The 16431-nt window shown below is 50.3% G+C and overlaps 1 protein-coding gene across 1 annotated transcript in view; it reads right to left on the bottom strand.

Annotated features, from left to right (window-relative positions):
* Window positions 1-9680: 9680 nt before the first annotated feature.
* Window positions 9681-16431, bottom strand: part of UBE2H (ubiquitin conjugating enzyme E2 H) — a 39058-nt gene continuing 32307 nt past the window's right edge. Inside the window, exons 6-7 of the mRNA XM_072344991.1 lie at window positions 15989-16117; window positions 9681-11943 (exon numbers count right to left, since the gene is read on the bottom strand). Of these exons, the coding sequence (XP_072201092.1) occupies window positions 11819-11943; window positions 15989-16117 (254 nt within the window). The 3' untranslated portion in view covers window positions 9681-11818. The remainder of the gene's footprint in view (window positions 11944-15988; window positions 16118-16431) is intronic.

The raw sequence follows: 16431 nt of genomic DNA on the forward strand, positions 1-16431 counted from the left end.
AGATGGAGATGGGGATGGATGGAGATGGGAGCAGGAATGGAGATGGGAATAAGAATGGAGATAGGAATGGAGACGAGAATGGGGCTGGGAACAGAGAAGGGCTTTGAGATGGGGTTGGGAAATGGGAATGGGGATGGGGTTTGGGATGGAGAGAGGGATGCGGATGGAAATAGCAATGGGGACGGGGATGAAAATAGGGATGGGGGATGAAATAGGGTTGGGGCTGAGGCTGGGAAATGGGGATGGGGGTGGACAAGGGATGGGGGTGGACAAGGGCATGGGGATGAGAACAGCGCGGCCCCATTTTGTAGCATCTTGGTGCCGCAGTGATGGTGCCCCCACCCCTGGAACCCAACAGTCCGAAGATGGGAGCAGGACCCCAACTCCCGTTGTCCCCACACTGCATTGGAGATGCACTGGGGATGGGGGCCCCTCTATGCGTCCCTCTGGGGCTGGTTGGGGGGCAGAGACCTGGGAGGGGCACAGAGCACCTCGCATGCGGTGAGGATGCAGACAGTGGGAAAAGGGCTGAGATTTCGTTGGATTTTGCCATTGGGATGGGACTGCAGGAAGGAAACTCCCCCCCGGGGTAAAGTGATGCACCGGATTGGGGTGGGGGGGGCACCTCTGTACCCCAAAGGACCCCCTCGGGGTCGGGGGGGGGCTGTAGTTTGGGGCTGCGCTGTGCTTTCGTTATCGCCCTTTTGGCCCTATAACGATGTGATGGCCCCGAGGAGGGAATGTTGGTGTTTTTTTGAGCTGGGAGGTGGGAGATCAATGAAAGGGGGGGGCTCTCAGGAGTGGGGAGAGGTTGGGGGGGCTCATTGTAAAGAGAAGGGTCGTTCTAAGGTGGGGGGGAGGGAGACAACGTCGAGGAAAAGAGGAGGTGGGAAATGCAGCCCTAAGGATGAATCCTGTCGGAGGGGGAGTCCTAAATCCTACCGGGGGCTTCTAAATCCTAAGGGGCGGGGGGATGGGGGGGGGAGGGGGCGTCGTAAGCTCTGTATAGGGGAGGGGGAGCTCATTTCAAAGGGAAAAGTCTTCGTGGGGAGTCACGTCGAGGAAAAAGAGAGGTGGGAAATGCAGCCCCAAAGATGGATCCTGCGGGAGGATCCCTATGTGGGGGGACCTAAACCCTATGGGAAAATCCAAAGGGGTCACCCATAACTTACCTCCCCCCAGCCCCCCCCCTCCCCAGCCTCCGCCTCAAGACTTACCTCAGCTCCGAGCGCTGCCGTCGGAGGTCCCTTCAGAGGGAGTTTTGAGGGGGATCGTGGGATAAAGAGACCCCCCCCCCCCCTTAAAACCCCACGTTATCAAACGGGGGGTCCCCCCCACCTCCCTCCTCTCCGCCGTTTGCCCCAATAATGCGGAGGAGCGGCGGTGGCGGCCGCCCTTAGCCCGGCCCCGGGGGGACCCCCCCCCGCAGCGGCTGCAATTGGCCCAGGTGGCCCCGGAAGGTGGAGCCGTACCCGGGGGGGAGGACGAACAGAGGGAGGGCTACGGAGTGTGTGTGTGTGTGGGGGGGGGGGCCGGGCTCACCTTGGGCCGCTCCCCCCCTATAAGGAGCCGCCTCTTATTACCCCCAAATCCCCAACAGCGGAGCCGCTCCTGTAACCCCCACCTTAAATAAAAAGGGGTTCCGGAACCCCCCAAGTCTAAAGAACCGAAGGGAAAAGTGCCCCTCCCCGGAAAATAAAAGGGGAAAGTAGGGACTGAGAAGGGAGGGGGGGTTGGGAAAGGGGGGGGATGTAGGACGGCCGCCCATCCCCGTGTCCTCGGGTCTGTGCATGGAGGAAGAGGATGGAGGAGGTTGCGGCCCCGCTGCTCTCGTCCCCCCCCTGTGGAAGGATATTTATAAGCGGTTCCGACCCCCCATGGCCGCCCCGATCTCCCCCCGATCCCCCCCCATTTCCCCCCCCCGGGGCCGTCCGGCGGCTGTCGGACATCGGACACCACCGGAGAAGCACAGAACGGGGCCGCACCTGAACCGCCGCTGATCCGATTTCGGAGCGCTGAGAGCTGCGGGGTGGGAGGGGGGTCGGGGTGGGGGGGGATGGAAAGTGATCCCAACCCCATAGGGCAGAGCCCGCAGCTGCCGTGAGCACGGGGTGGGAGGGGTGAGCTCCCCTCCATGGGAAAAAGACCCCGAAACGTAAGAAATGGGGACGCCTGAAGTACGGGAAAAAGACCCGAAAATACAGAAAAGGGGCCTAAAATCGTAAGAGGGGGATTGAGAAACTAAAAAAGTGGCAGGAAAATATAGAAAGGGGTTCGAAACTATAGAAAGGGGTTCGAAACTATAGAAAGGAGTTCGAAAATATAGCAAAGGGACCCGAAAATGTAGGAAAGTGGACTCAAAATAAGGAAAAAATGACCCGAAAATTTAGGAAAAGGGACACAAAATGTAGAAAAGAGACCAGAAAATGTGGAAAAGGGACCCGAAAATGTAAGAAAAGTGACTCCTCGGTGCCATAAAAAGGGTCCCATATGTATGAAAAGGGACCCCAAATTGTAGGGAACCCCCCAAATGGGTTTGGATAGATGTGAAGTGTGGCTGGAATGCGGAGAATTGCATCGAAATGAGGATGGATGAACCGAAACAGACAGAAATTGACCCCAAAGTGACAGGAACAGCCCTAAATAAATATGGATTTCCTGAAAATAGACAGAAATATCCCCAAAATAGAGGCAAAAATCCCCCAAACAGGTGAAAATGCACTCAAAAAGACCCACAAATGTCCCCAAAACAGAGAAACGTCCCTAAAACAGACACGAACACCCCCCCAATTAAGATCAGAATGCTCCTAAATTAGATCCAAGCACCCCCAAAACTGACCCCCCTGTCCCCAAATCAGAGGCAAATGCCCCCAAAACAGGCATAGCAGTTCCCCAAATGGACCCAACTACCCCCGAAACAGACGTTAACATCCACAAAATAGATACAAATATTCCCCAAACTGAGATGAATGACCCCAAAATAAACACAAACACCCCCAAAACAGACACAACCCCTCCCCAAAACGGAGGCAAATGACCCCAAAACAGACACGGAGGTCCCCAAATCTGATACAAACACCCCCAAAATAGACAGAAACGCCCTCCAAATGAACACGAGCGCTGCTGAGACAGACAAAAACATCCCAATAATACACACAGAAAACCCCACAACACACACATAACACCCCAAAAATGCGCACGTGTGTCCCCAGAGTGTATGTGAACGGCCCCAAAACACAAATGAATCCCATTTTCCCCCCCAAAAAATACCCCCATATGTGACGCAGCCCAACCAGATTTAACTATAAAAGCTGAAAAATACACAGGAGGGATATGGGGTTTTAAGATCAAAATATATATGGGGGGCTTTTTTAATACATAAATATGCACATGGGACTCTTAATGGAGGTGTATCTGGTGGGGGGGAGTCATGGTACACCCCCGAATTGAGTTGCCTCCGCATGCATGTGCTGGGCTCGGTGCTCCAAACCAGCTCAACCAGTTTGGGGCCATGGAGTGGAATTGGGATCGGGTTGCTGTGGGTCATGGCGGGCGGATGTGTGCTGGACATGGGGACCGAGGTGGGAGCAGTGGGTTGGTTCTTCCTTGGTTTGGGGAAATGAGCCCCCCCAACCAGCACTGGTTGTGGGGAGAAGCCCCCCCTATAAGAGGGGCAATGCTGGGAGATGGGATGGGGTCAGGTGCTGGTGGCTGTGGCACCCCAAAATGGTCCCCAAGAGCCCACGAGCCCAAGAGTCCACAAGAGTCCCTAAGGAAAGTGGTTCCTTGGATGGACCCCAAGACCTGAAATGGTCCTAAAGTAGATGGTGTGGTCTCCAAGACGTGGGTTGGTCCCCAAAAATGGAGTTGGTCCACAAGAACTGGGCTGGTCCTTGAAGCCTGGCATGGTCCCCAAAACCTAGTTTGGTTCCCAAGACCTGAGCTGGTCCTCAAGAGTTTGGATTGGTTCCCAAGACCTGAGTTGGTTTCCTAAGACCTGGGATGGTCTCCAGGACCTGGGTTGGCCCCCAGGAATCCAGGATGGTCCACAGAAAGGGATGTGCCAAGGATGACCTGGGATGGTGTCCAAGGAAGGAGGTATCTTGGATGGTCCCCGAGGGCCTGGTATGGTCTCCAAGACCTGAAATGGTCCCTAAGAGCCTGGAATGGTCCTGAAGAGCCTGAAATGGTCTTCAAGAACCTTGGGTAGTCCCCATGAACTGGGATGGTCCCGAAGAGCCTGGAGCAGTCCCCAGGATCCCAGGTTGGCACCCAAGAAGGGAAGTACCAATGGATGGTCCCTAGGAGCTTGGCGTGGTCCCCAAGACCTGGGATAGTTCCCTCAGACCCAAGATGGTCCCTGAGCAGAGGGGCACCATGGATGGTCCCCAAGAGGTTGAGATGAACCCCAAGCAGGGAAGCATCCTGTGGTGGTTCTTGAGACCTGAGATGGTTCCCCAAGACCTGGAATGGTCCCCAGGATCTGAGGTGGTCCCCATCAAGGGCATCTCCCTGGAGTGCTCCTTAAGATCTGGAATGGTCCCCAGGAGATGACAGAATGATGCAAAGGGCACGTAGGGATGTCCAGGCTTCAAAACCGCCCATAAAGGGGACTTATTCCACCCCAAATGTGATGTGGGACCTCTCAGTGCCGGGCTCGGTGCTATTTGTATTTTGACTCCATCAGGGCCTGCCTGAAGTTTCTTGGAGGCCTCATCCTGGTGTAAACCGAGCAGAGCAAATGGCCTTCTTTAAAAATTTACAGTGTCTCATTTTGTTCCTAACCCGAATATGTAATGTGCACGGAGCCGGGGGCCGGGCAGGGCCACCCCATTGGCGCTGGGATGATTGGGGTAGGAGCTCAGCCAGGGCTGTGTTTGTTTCCGAGGTTTCTCATTGTGCTCAGATGGGGATGGAAACGATAATGCAATATTGATGCGAGGAGCGCAACCCGAGTACATTATCCACGGAGCCGGCACGTTTTTATGGCCGTGGTGAGGTTGGCGCTGGTAAAGCCCATGAGATTCCCCTATGAAAATAATGGGGTTGGACTTTGGGGAGGGGTTGAGGGAGATGGTGGGCATCACACTGAGATGGGGTACATGGGGTCAGCCAGTGAGAAGACCTCGAAAGCCCTATGGGGATGGCACCCAAAGCTCTATACAGGACAACCAGAACCCAACGGTGATGGCACGCAGAGCCCCATGGAAAAGAAACTCTCAGATGCCAATGGGAATGGCATGCAAAGCTCCGTGGAGGAAGCACCCAAAACCTCATGGAGGTGGAACCCAGAGTCCCATGGAGAAGGTACCCCAAACCCCAATGGACACGGCACTGAAAGCTCCATGGAGATGATGACCAAACTCCTATGGGTGAAGCTCCCGGAGCTCCATGGAGAATGCATCCCAAACACCACAGGGGAGGCAATAGGGTTGGGTTCCCCAGAGCTTTGGAATTTGGGGTGGGTGAGGGGCTTGGTGCAAAGCTGCTGGGTTCAGCTTTGTCTGATGGCGAGTCCGGAGAAAACGAGGAAGAAAAATGTCCCCCAAAATGGGAAAAAAAGAGCTGAAAACCAAGGAGGGAAGGGGAAAAAAAAAATGGGTCAGAATCCCCAATGATGGGGTCAAGCACAGCCGTTCCCCGCCAGAGCATCATGCATTAGTAATGGCCACCGATCCGCCGGCGCTGACGGCATTTCTTCCAGAGGGAGGAACAATTGGGGCCGTAACCGGAGCCAGCGTGGGGCAGGTGGAGGGGCTCAGGTGTCCCCCGTGGCCTTTGGGGTCACCTGTCTCGATGCTCACGTGGAGATGCGCATCCCTGGGTTGGTGGCGTGGGTGCTGCTGCTGGGGTGGCATCTGGATGGGTGTGAGGTCCTTTGGGTGCTTTTGGGATGGGGAGAGGTTCTGGGAGCTCGTGGAGATGTGAGATCCCAGAATCTGCTGTGGAATGGGGATAAAGTATGGAGGAATGGTACCCGGAACCCCACTGGGATGGGACCAAGACACGCTGGGATGACGGCTGTGTTACATGGGGATGGTACCTGGAGACCCATTGGGACGGAACCCACATCATAGGGGGGAAAGCTCCCAAAGTCCTGTCAGGTGGCACCCAGAGCCTCCACACAAAAGGCACCTGAAACCCCATGGAGATGGAACCCAGAGTTCCATGGGGGAGAAACTTCAGACTCTGTGGTGCTGGCACCCAAAGCTCCATGGAAAAGTGACCCGAAACCCCATGGGGGTGGCATCCAAAGAGAAGACACCCAAAGCTCCAGTGGGCTTGGCACCCAAAGCTCCATGAAGATGACAACCAAAACCCCATGGAGATGGCATCCAGAGCCAAACGGAAGATACCATTGAATCCCAATGGGCATGGAACCCAAAGTTCCGTGGAGAAGACAACAAAAACCCCTTGGGTTTAATATCTGAGGTTTCATGAAGACCTCTAAAGCCCCATGGGGATGGCAGCCAGAAACACCATGGAACAGGCACCCCGAACCCCATAGGGATGTCATTCAGAGCCCCATGGAAAACACCCTCCAAATCCCCATGGAGATGGCACCCAGATCTCCATGGAGGAAGCGCCAACACCCCATGGTGTTGGTACCCAAAATTGCATGTGGATGACATGCATGGCCCTATAGGAATCCATGCATAATACGTTTTGCTTTCTGATGCCCTTCAATATGGACACAATTGGGACAGGGTGCCCCCCTGACCCCCCAGCGTAACGCCCCAAATCCCGTCTGCCCTATACTGGATGGACTGGGAAGGGACTGGTGTGGCTCGGGGGCCACCTGCTGGGCAGAGGGAACAGTGTCACCCCCAGCTGTCCCTAAAAGACCCATGATGGGAGGAGGACAGAGAGGGGAAATAACGCTCTCTCTTGTCCCGCTCCCTCTCAAGGGCAAAAGGAACAAAGCCTGCAGGGCTGGTGGCTCCAATTGGTGGCAGTGGGGTGGGATGTCCCATTGCCACCTATGGGGCCGAAGGTGGCAGAGGGTGTCAGGCTGGGCGCTGGCAGCAGGTGGCACTGGCACGACACGGATCTGCCACCCTGACCTCAAAGCGACACAGAATTTGGGACAGCAGCTGCAAATTCAACCAGGATGGGGGCAAGGGGGACAAGCCACACGTGAGACCAGGGCCCAACAAACCAGGGCATCCCCTTCCCCTTGTCCTGCCCCACAACACACCAATGCTGGGGAACTCACATCCCTACGTGCGTCATCCTACATCCCAATCTCCATCCAACATCAAGCCAAGCATCGCACGTGGGATTTAGGGACGTGGCGGGTGTAGGGGTTGGTGATGGGTTGAAGATCGGACCAGATGATTGAGGTTTCTGGCGGTGGGTTGATGGTTGGACTTCAAGATCTCAGCAGTCTTTTCCTACCTGAACGATCCCACGAGTGAGTGGGGTGGTGATGGGTCGATGGCTGGATTGGGTGGCCAGCACCCAAACCTCTTCCAACCTTAATGACTCCACAGATAACAGGCGTGTGTTCAGCATCCAACCCCACGTAGCCCCGCTCTCAGTCAACGCAGGGTTGGCTTCCATCAGCCAAGAGCTCATCCCCAACCCAAAGAACGCCCCCACCGGGTGCCCTCAATCCCACAAAGCCAACGAGGCGAGGCAGAGGACCCCTATCCTGCATGAAGCTCAAGCATCACCAGGCAGCCTTTGAGGTATATACATATTTTTTTGTTTGTTTGTTTTTATTTTAAAAAAAGTTTACAGTTCTGTCATTATACACAACTACCGGAGAGGTTTATACTCTTAGAGAAGAGGCATTTTGTCAGCGGGGGGCGGATGTGCCCACTACATCACAAGGCAAAGGGGGAAATTAAAAAAGGGGGGGGCTGGGGAAGGAAAAAAAACCCGAAAATAAAGAGTTTAGACTCTTATGGAGGGGCAAAACGCCCCGATCTCTTCAAGTATCACACGATAGGTACCAAATAGTCAGTAAAATAATGGCCATTTCTCACGCTGCAAACACCCCCGCGAAAGTGCCAAGTAGAACTTGGGGCGAGCAAAGAAAAAGGAAGAAAAGAAGCGTTGGGACACCTCCGACCCTTCCTAGGATGGGAAGAAGAGCCTTGGATGTGGGGCGTGTGCTCGTCCCAGTTGAGGTTTGAGTGGTACTGAGCTGATGGCAAAGCTCTGCTCCACGCTGCCTGCAAAGCAAAGCCATGAGATGGAGGCACAAAGCCATCGCGGGACACATCCTGCTGAGGTCGAGGAGCTTCCAATGACCTGAACTATAGGATGGAGGAACAAAGCTGCTGGGGAAACATATCCCACTGACCCCAAGGGAAGGTGCTGATGACACCAAGGAGCTTCCAATGACCAATAGGATGGATGAAGAAAGTCACTGGGGAATGCGCGCCATACACATCAAGGAGTTTCCAAAGACCAAATCTATGGGATGGACGAACAAAGCCATTGGGGAAGGCATCCCACTGAGCCCATGGCACGGTGCTGATGACACCAAGGAGATTCCAATGACCAAAGCTATGGGATTAGAGAACAGAGCCCTTGGGGAACAAGTCCTGCTGAAATCGAGGAGCTTCCAATGACCAAAGCTATGGGATTAAAGTACAAAGCCATTGGGGAACAAGTCCTGCTGAAATCGAGGAGCTTCCGATGACCAAAGCTATGGGATGGAGGAGCTATGGGATTAAAGAACAAAGCCATTGGGGTACGCGCTCCATTGACCCCATAGCATAGCATTGATAGTATTAAAGAGTTTCTAATGACCAAAGCTGCAAGTTGGAAGAACAAAGCCATTGAGGAACATGTCCCACTGACCCCAAGGGACAGCGCTGATGACACCAAGGAGCTTCCAATGACCAAAGGGATGGAGGAAAAAAGGCCTTGGGGAAGGTGCACCACTGACCCCGTGGTGCAATGCCCAGGACACCAAGGAGCTCCCAGTGACTTTGCTGGTGGCTCACGCACAAGGGAGAAGCAAAATCCTCAGCAGCCAAAAGGGGAACTGATGGGAGCAGAAGGCAAAGCCTGTTTCCAATTCAGCACCAAGTTTTGGGATGGGGGAGCTCACCCAAGAGCAGGGATGTGGGGTTATGGGTAGGGCTGGCTAAGGCTCCCGTCGCTGCAAGAGAGCACAAGGCAATGACAACACTGTTTTATGAATGCTAATAATGAAAAGGAAGGGAAAAAGAAACAAACCCACACCTTCAAGATGAAATAAAGAACTACCATGCTGCAAATACGGCTCCATCTTTGCCTTCCAGTCTACACACGTGGTGTTATTTACAAGCTATTGGGTGGGAGGGGGTGGTGGAGGGAGGTTTTTTTCAGGAGGAAGACTTGGAAAAAGAGGTGAAAAATGACACAGGAGAAAAGATGGGGAGGAAAGAAGAGAGTTGCCAGGAACCCTGACCAGGGCCAAAGCATTGCCAAGCACTGATTTCTGATGTAACCTCTGCTTTGCAGAGCACTGATTTCACAAAGCGAGGGGGGAGAACGTGCGAGTGTGGAGCATCAAAAACAAAGGTGGGAGGGATGGAGTGACGGGGTTAACCTGCAAAAAGAAAAGGGGATGAGGTAATTAGAACACTATTTTTATACAATATTGAAAAAATACAAATTTTTATTGTGTTTTTCTGTTATTTTTTTTTCTTTTTTTTTTTTCTTTTTTTTTTCCTTCTTTTAAACTGATATCACCACCCAGCACTTACTCTACTCCTAAGTAGCACCTACAGTAAAGGTTATAGCACAAGCAAACTGCTAGGTCAGCAGGTAAGCAAGGTAAACAGTGCCAGCAAATGTGGCCCCTCCCGCCCCCAAATAATGAGAAAACAGCGTGCTAGATAAGAGTTAAGTACACCATTACATGTTAAATAGTTAATATTACCCTTCCAACAAGCCACAAATGCTAGATAGAGAACTTCAGCACAGTCACTAGCCACAGCCCTACATTACTGATTTAAAAGAAGAGGGGGGTTGGGGGGAGCAAGGGGGAAAAAATAAAGGGGGAAAATAACCCCTTTGCTTCATGCCCGTAATTAACATAAATGAAATTCTTTGTATATTTTTATTAAGGAAAACCATGCCAAAGCAAAATGATACTTTATGAGTTCTTATCTCTCTCTCTTTTTTTGTCTCCTCCGAAACGAAATGAATTGATTGTGCTTCATGAATTAGAAATAGGATTGTAGCCTTTCAACCCCGCTGACTCAGAACTCGGTGGCGTTCCTAAAGGAAAAACCCAAATGTACCCATCTGACATTCAGAACTCCGCTCAGAGCAGCATGGGGTGCGTCAGATCCCACACACCATCCCATAGGCTGCCCCACAGATTAAATCTCACCCAAACCCCTCAAAATTCCCCCTCCCCCCTTCCCCAAAATACAGCAGGTAACATTCAGGTTTAAGATCCACCTCCACACTCCCATCTCTGATGCACAACTATCCAAATTCAAGTATACCAGCATCCCAGGTAGGCATTTGCTCCGCTCCGTAGCATTGAAACAAACAAACACAAATCTCAGCTGGCTGAAAAAACACCCAAAGAAATCAAATATTTCATTCTTTAAAGAAAAAAAAATCAGAGAAAAAAAAAAAATAGAGCAGATTCACTTCCTTCCTCAATTGGTGCTTTTAGGCTTTTTTTTTCCTTTATTATTATTATTAATTATTATTCATCTTTTTTTTTTTTTTCCCTCCTAGATCACATTCTTCGTTAACTTGAAGGACCTGTAATCCTGTTGCACACACACAAGCAGATGGCTACCAAGCTGGTGCAGAAAGGGGAGAAAAAAGGAGAATAGAATGGGTGCCGATGGATTCGTGGACTGCAGCCAAAGGGGGGTTGATCTCCGTGGATCCGAAGCTCTCAGCATGGCTCATCCATCTGGTCAGAGAGCCCTCCCAGGAGACGGAGGTGTTTGCGAGGTGTTTGACCATTCTTCAAGCAAGAGGGGGAAAAAGAAAGAGCCATGAAAGGCAGCAGTTTCAAAACGATGACGAAGTAAAGAGTTGGGCTTCACATGTGCTCCAGCTAAACCAAAGAGCATTGTTTGTGTTTAATTCCTCCTCCCAGCGAGGGGACAGATCGAAATCCAGACCAAAAGAGATAACATCCAGATGAAGGCTTCCAAAAGTCCCAAAAGCAGATGGATGGACCAGTGGTTGTCAGTCCCTACGGTTCAGAAGGGCAGGCAGGAGTCCGCATATAAAAATGGACTTAAAATCCAAGTCTAAACTCTTTTAAGCTTCAAGGCTCTGAATAACTCCATGCATCTGTGCTGGTTCTACTCAACGTTTTAAATGTGACTCCGCATCAAATACCACCAGCGAGGTTGACCTGAAGGAGCACCTTTCATTCCACTGTCTGATCTACGCAGTTAATAGCACATCCCTCAGATTTATCTCAAAAGAAAACACTGTTCCATGCGAGCATCCAAGGTGGTGTCTTTGGAAACATCGATCGGAAAGCAAACATCTTTGCTAACTCCCTACCTACCAGGGCAGCTGTTTGAGCTGACAGTTCAGTAGCACACAAGTTGACTTGGCCAAATGGAATCTGAATGCATGCATTTGGGCTGCATATTGCTACCAAAATGGAATGTGGGAATATGCTATGCACCTCGGGTTGAGAAATGACCAAGAAAAAAAAAAAAAAAATCAAGATCTAAAGGGTGATATATATATATATATATCAATGCTATTATTCATAAAAACCTTGTTTAGTAATAAAAAAAATTGCTTTGTTTAAATATGAATATTATAGTCTGCTTCTCATGGTTAGGAAATTAGAGTCTCTCTGAAAAGCAGGTTGCCTCTTCTACTACAACTCCATATCCTGAGCCTCGTCTTCCGAGAAGTCGGACATGGAGCTCTCAGACGAGCTATCCCCGGTGCCTTCTTCCTGCTCTTTTAGTGCTTCTTCTGTTGCATATTTCTGAATGTATTCTGCGTGTGACAGAAAAGAAAAAGATGAGTAAGCGGCACGTATTCAACAGTTAGAGGATGGCTTCAGACCGATCGGGCAATGCGGCGTTCGGTGAATCTCAAAGCTTACCGTAGGGTCATCTGCAGCAGTACAGATTATAGCTCTGATCACAGGATTACCAGATTCCTCTCACCCAAGGCAGCGGGGCCCGGCAACGAGGTGTGAAAATGCTCAGAGATGAGCATGAAAACACACATAGTCTCTGTGCTCCTACATTACCAGCTCACACACATAGCTAGGAACAACCTAAATCCTCCCTTGGATGGTTTAGCTCACATTCCATTTACTGCTAAAATGGGAGATTCTGTGTTGACCAGGAGAACAAGCTTGAATGCCATCAAGCCATCACCACTCTTCTATTAGTTGTGGATGCCCTTCCAATTGAACCATTCAATGATGGTCCCTTCCAACCCAACCCATCCCCGTGATCTTTAAGGACCCTTCCAATATAGTCCCATCCTATGGCTCTATGATCTTTAAGGACCCTTCCAACCTAACCAGTCCTAAGCCTTATGATCTTTAAGGACCCTTCCAATACAGTCCATCCTATAGCTCTATGATCTTTAAGGACCCTTCCAACCTAACATATCCTATAGTTTTATGATCCTTTAAGGACCCTTCCAATATAGTCCCATCCTATGGCTCTATGATCTTTAAGGACCTTTCCAACACAGTCCCATCCTATGGCTCTATGATCTTTAAGGACCCTTCCAACCTAACCAATCCTAAGCCTTATGATCTTTAAGGACCCTTCCAATACAGTCCATCCTATAGCTCTATGATCTTTAAGGACCCTTCCAACCTAACATATCCTTATGGTCTTATGATCCTTTAAGGACCCTTCCCAACCAAACCCATTCAAACATCCTATGATCCTTAAGGTTCTTTCCAACCCAAGTCATTCGAGGATTCTGTGACCTTTAAGGTTCCTTCAAACCCAAGCCATTCTGTGATTCTATGATATTACATAGCCTGATCTTAAAAAAATATTATCTAAGAGTTTAAATTGAATTGTTCCCCTGGCAGGAAAAAAGGGGGCTCTCCATAGGACTGATTGTATACTGGGGCACGTTGGAGCTATGGGCACACCAATGCAGCTGGAGTCCCTTCTCAATCCAAGTATGGGAGAGACTGTGCCTAAGCAGAGTTGTCTCTGCTCATCTCCTGCAGCCAGTTTCACATCAGCTGTAGGATCAGCCAAGGAGGAGCTGCAGGGAGCTCAGAGCACTGCAGGTCAACAAAAGAAACCATGTCTCACAGCAGGCTTCACACCACATCAGCTCCAGGCAGCCAGATCCATGAATTGCAGCCAGGAGCCAGCAGGACGCTGTGCAGAAAACAAACTGGTTTAACTGGGATTCCTGCAGGCAGGTAGAATCACCACTGCTGGCTGTGGCTCGTTCTGCTTTTCCATACAGAGAGATGGAGCAGAAAGCAAATGGGAACAGGCAAAATGAGTCTGGGAACTGCTTCTGCAACATCCCCTCTGGGATTCAAGGAGGATCTGGAAGTCTGTGGGCTGAGGACATCTCCAGCAGAGAAAATCTATTTGTTACATGCACGCATGCTGAAAAAGCAGCTTCAGAGTATGGACAGGTGCTGAAACAGCAGTATCCCAACAGCACATCCTCCACACCGCTCTGCAGGTAGGAGAGGAGCCGTTCTCCTGCTGTTCTTGGGCGGTTTCAGCTGTGAAGTTGTTTTCTTAAAGCTACTGAAATGCAGCAAACCCTCCTTCAAACAGCAGCACTAAAAAGTGAAAGGGAATATCATCATCCCCTTGCACGCAAAGAGGAGCTCCTGCAACTATGCAGCTGTGCAAACAAGGAGCGCTTGAAACAAGGGTAACACTCTTACTGGGAACCTGATGTGACCCCAAATCCAGTGGGTTTGGGTATCGTCAGGCACAGCACTTTGCAATCCATCCTGCTCAGGCCCACCAAGAAAAGAGATCTTAAATGAGAACTTGGTTCTGTGTTATTCCGTTCCTTGATGGACAAGGAGGACCACATTTTCTGTCTCTTTATCGCTAATATTAACAGAAACGTACAAATTCCCATGATGAATTCTTACTTGTTTGGGGTCTCACAGCAGCCACAAACCTTGTGCAACATTAACTCTAAGCCTGTCTCTTCACTGCTTTATGTGCCTATAACTAAAAAAATGAAGGAAAAATGCAATAAATTATGTATTTGCAGATCTTGAGCTTCCCAGAGCAGAGAAGCTGTTACAATCCACTGCCTCGGTTTTAACATGTCCAAGGCTATTTTTAAAAGTGCTGCAATATCAGGAATGACAATATTTAGCTCTATCCTATACTTGTCACGCAAGCCTGGAACGAGACAGGACACTCGGGTACAGGGAACATGAGACACATTTTAAGCACTTAAACCTCCTCCCAGATCATCTTCATCGCATCTGACTGCCGAGATGGAAACAAGGGAGCAGCCTCTCCCATTTAGCTTCCCTCAGGGATGCCCTCAGCTCTTCCCTGAAGCACCTGCTGTTGGTTTCCATCAGTCTCTTTGCCTTTTCCAAGGGGCATCTGTCTTTTTTTTTCCTCCCCACCCTGGTTTGTTAAAGCACAGAGGACACTCAAAAGTGTCCCTTCATGCTGGCCTTGGAGATTTCATCTGACAAACTGTTCTGCCTGGAAGCTTGTTCCTTAAGAAGAAAAAGCAATGGGCTCCAGGATACCAAACAGGGCAGATCTGCAGAGTAGTTCTTACCATCCTGTCATGCAGCTGTCAGAGGAATCAAACACTGTGCCAAATAACTCCGTATTTAAATCAAGCTTGGCTTGACCTCATTTGTAGTTCCACCCTTGGGAGTCATGTGGCATCACAACACAGTGAGTCAAGGTTTAACTGCTCTGCATTGACGTGGCACAAGTGATGAAAGGACTTCCAGCACCAAACTCCACCTCTTTCTGGGCTACCTGCACTCCTTGAACAGGAGGGATTTCACAACGCTGCTGCTCCATCTCACGTGGGAGGATGGTTACAAGAAGCTCTCCTTGCTGAGCAGGACCTGCAAACCTTCCCAGCAGGACTCCCTGGGTGAACAAGTCTGATTCAGTAACCACAAACCACCCGGGTGGTCATAGCCCCTATCGAAAAACTAAAGATGCAATCTGGGCCAAAGAGTGGATTAAATGCTGACTGTGTTCACTGGATCAAGTATATAAGTGAGTGGCTTTTGCCGTGGGCCTGTTGCCTCTGCTCCTGTCTGCAGGCAGCTGATCCCAGGGAGATGCTGGCTAATTATTGCTGACTTGTCTCATCTGTCCCTCCAACTTGGGTACACCAGCACCCTCACGTGCTGTGCCCGGGCTCACCCACCCATATCAGCCACTGTTAATGTCCAGCCCAGGCTCCCCTAGCTGAGCTTCAAGCCTGTGATCACATCCTGCTCATGATGGTTACAGGATAAGTCACTCCTTTATTCTCTCAAGGCACCCCTGACACGTCAGAGCTCACAGCCCCACTCAGTATTCTAAATCAAACTCTTTATCTCTTGTCTTCAGAGGAATCTTCAACACCATCTCTACCCCATTACGTCCTACCAGACATCACTAACTGGTCTGCAGCTTTCTTTAATGGCACACTCTGAACCAGCACAGAGCACTAAGCCGGAGTAGGAGGTAACAAAGAATTTGCTTGGCACGTACTGAAAATTCCTGCTCTGTCATGGTACAGAACTGCTTTCTGCAGTGCTATTACTGACTCCTGCCCTCAGATAACTTCCCAAAGAACTGCTAACAAGCTATTTTCTATCCAGTAATCTGGATAGGATGGTAGTAATAGTAATGAAATGGGTATTGCCACTTAACCTGAGCACTTTTCCTTGCTCCTTCCTCAGCCACATCTCTTTTCTTCCCAATTGGTCCTCTGGCCTCTAAAACAAATGGGGCTGCAGTAATGGGAACGAGTGGGGACTGACAAAAATCTGCAGCAAAGACAGTCCTTGTTCCCCTAGGCTGAATCGCAACACTGATATCCTTACCTTTAATTTTCTGTTTGTACTCTTCTGGTCGGTGGAGGTACATGGCTGCAGCGTCACCATTTAGAGGATCTATAGGGTTAGGATAGGCCAGCAGCTGGGGCAGGAACGATTCAAATATATTGGTGAGATCTGCAAAGGGAAGACAAGGATGCTCAAATCCACTGACCCACAGCTGGTCTGAATCATCACTCTGCAAGCACCAGCACAAAGTTTTGAGGGTAAATGCACTGTGAATCTCAAGTTAAAGGGGACTGCATGGAGGAAAGCAAACAGCACCATGCTTCCCCACCTCTGACTTCTTCTCCTACTTTTGCCTTCTTCTAAAAGCACTGTTTTATATTTCACGACCACAGTGCCATACCTTGAACCCAAAACACTGTCAGTGCATCATGGTGCTCATAGGTAATGGTGGATGGCTGGACTTGGATGATCTTGGAGGTCTT

This window comes from Excalfactoria chinensis, chromosome 1 (genome assembly GCF_039878825.1).
Source record: "Excalfactoria chinensis isolate bCotChi1 chromosome 1, bCotChi1.hap2, whole genome shotgun sequence".
NCBI classification, from domain to species: domain Eukaryota; kingdom Metazoa; phylum Chordata; class Aves; order Galliformes; family Phasianidae; genus Excalfactoria; species Excalfactoria chinensis.